This window comes from Octopus bimaculoides, chromosome 8 (genome assembly GCF_001194135.2).
Source record: "Octopus bimaculoides isolate UCB-OBI-ISO-001 chromosome 8, ASM119413v2, whole genome shotgun sequence".
NCBI lineage: Eukaryota > Metazoa > Mollusca > Cephalopoda > Octopoda > Octopodidae > Octopus > Octopus bimaculoides.
The window spans coordinates 66,660,834-66,662,496 of record NC_068988.1 but is presented as its reverse complement, the minus strand read 5'-3'; the positions used below and the strand labels follow the sequence as shown (position 1 = coordinate 66,662,496).

The following is a 1,663-nucleotide window of genomic DNA, read 5'->3' as shown; positions in this document are numbered from 1 at the left end:
TATATATATATATATATATATATATATATATATATATATATATATATATATATTTATACATATATATAAAATGCACATTCATACATACATGCACACATATACACATCTGTGCATGGTGTGTTTACAAGTGCATATGTGCATGTTGTGTTATAAAGTGATGTCAAATTTATATTTATATGCAAGTAATATATATATCTTGACACAATGACACCAAACACAAACTCAGCAAATGTTTTATTATTGTTATTATTATTATTATTATTATTATTATTATTGTTATTTTCCACAACCATTTCCAAAGTTTAGTCCTAGAAATCAAATTTCCTCATTTTTTTTTTTTTGTCTGTCTTTATTCTATATATTTTTTTTCCTTCTGTTTTTGCTTTCCGTTATTGTCCAGAGTGATTAAAACATTTTACTTTGGCCTCTCTTCCTTTCGTTTGTAATCAATAATAATAATTATTTCTTGTTAGACTCTTTTTTTTTTTTTCCAACATGTTCAATGAAAATATTTAGCAAGAGAAATGTAAGAGAAAGTTCTGGTGGGTGTTCATGTCTTGTAGTCTAAATTTGTGGATTTAATGATGCTTTGGTTGTTGAAGGTGACTTTCCAGGATTTTCAGCTTTGGGAATTTGGTTGTGATATCTGTAGTTGTGATATCTGTTCTGAACTTTGATTCACATTGCCATCAGACCCTGGGTGTTCTCCTAGAAGCCAATAAGTAGTTATCTTTCCTTTGCCCTACAAGTAAATGAAAAAAGAATTATAGAAATAATAAAAAACGGAAGAACTATTATAGAATAAATAAATAAATAAATAAATAAATCTTTTAAAACAACCAATATAATATTAAAAGTGATAGTGACAATTTAAAAAAATTATAATGACTTCTGTTTTCTTTTTACTTGTTTCAATTACTTGAGTGCGGCCATGCTGGGGCACTGCCTTGAAGAATTGACTCCAGTACCTATTTTTGCATGAACCACTAAGTTACAAGGATGAAAATACACCAACACCAGTTGTCAAACAGTGGTGGGGACAAGCACAAATGCAAACACACACACACACATATATATATATAGTTGAGACAGGCTTCTTTCAGTTTTCCCTCTGCCAAATCCACCCACAAGGCTTTGGTCAGCCTGAGGCTATAAAAAAAGCACACTTATCCAAAGTGCTACACAGTGGGACTGAATCCGAAACCATGTGGTTGGGAATCAAACATCTTAACACACAGTTATGCCTGCACCTAAAATGTTGTGTCCCGGGTGAGGATTGAACTCATGACTTTCAGATTGCTTGGTTGTTTGTTTTGGATTATGAGACTGTCACACTGCTTATTGCTTCTAATTTACATTTTTTTTTGTGTTAAAGGTGGTGCATGTGTGTGTGTGTGTGGGGGGGGGTCACCAAGTTACTTGCAAGACAAAGATCCTTTGAGAGGGGAGGGTGCATTATCCACAGTAAAACAGTTTAACCCTTTAGCAGTCAAATTATTGTTAAATGTAATGCTTATTTATTTACATTGTTTTGAATTATTCTTTTATTCTTTTACTTGTTTTCAGTCATTTGACTGCGGCCATGCTGGAGCACCATCTTGAAAGGTTTTAGTCAAACAAATCAACCCCAGGACTTATTCTTTGTATGCCTAGTACTTATTCT

At 32.2% G+C, this 1,663-nt stretch overlaps 1 protein-coding gene across 2 annotated transcripts in view; it reads right to left on the bottom strand.

The window, feature by feature from the left end:
* Positions 1-328: 328 nt before the first annotated feature.
* Positions 329-1,663, bottom strand: part of LOC106867807 (atrial natriuretic peptide receptor 1) — an 822,997-nt gene continuing 821,662 nt past the window's right edge. For both annotated transcript variants that reach the window (XM_014912829.2, XM_014912828.2), the window contains exon 22: positions 329-742. In XM_014912829.2, the coding sequence (XP_014768315.1) occupies positions 620-742 (123 nt within the window). In that variant the 3' untranslated portion in view covers positions 329-619. The remainder of the gene's footprint in view (positions 743-1,663) is intronic.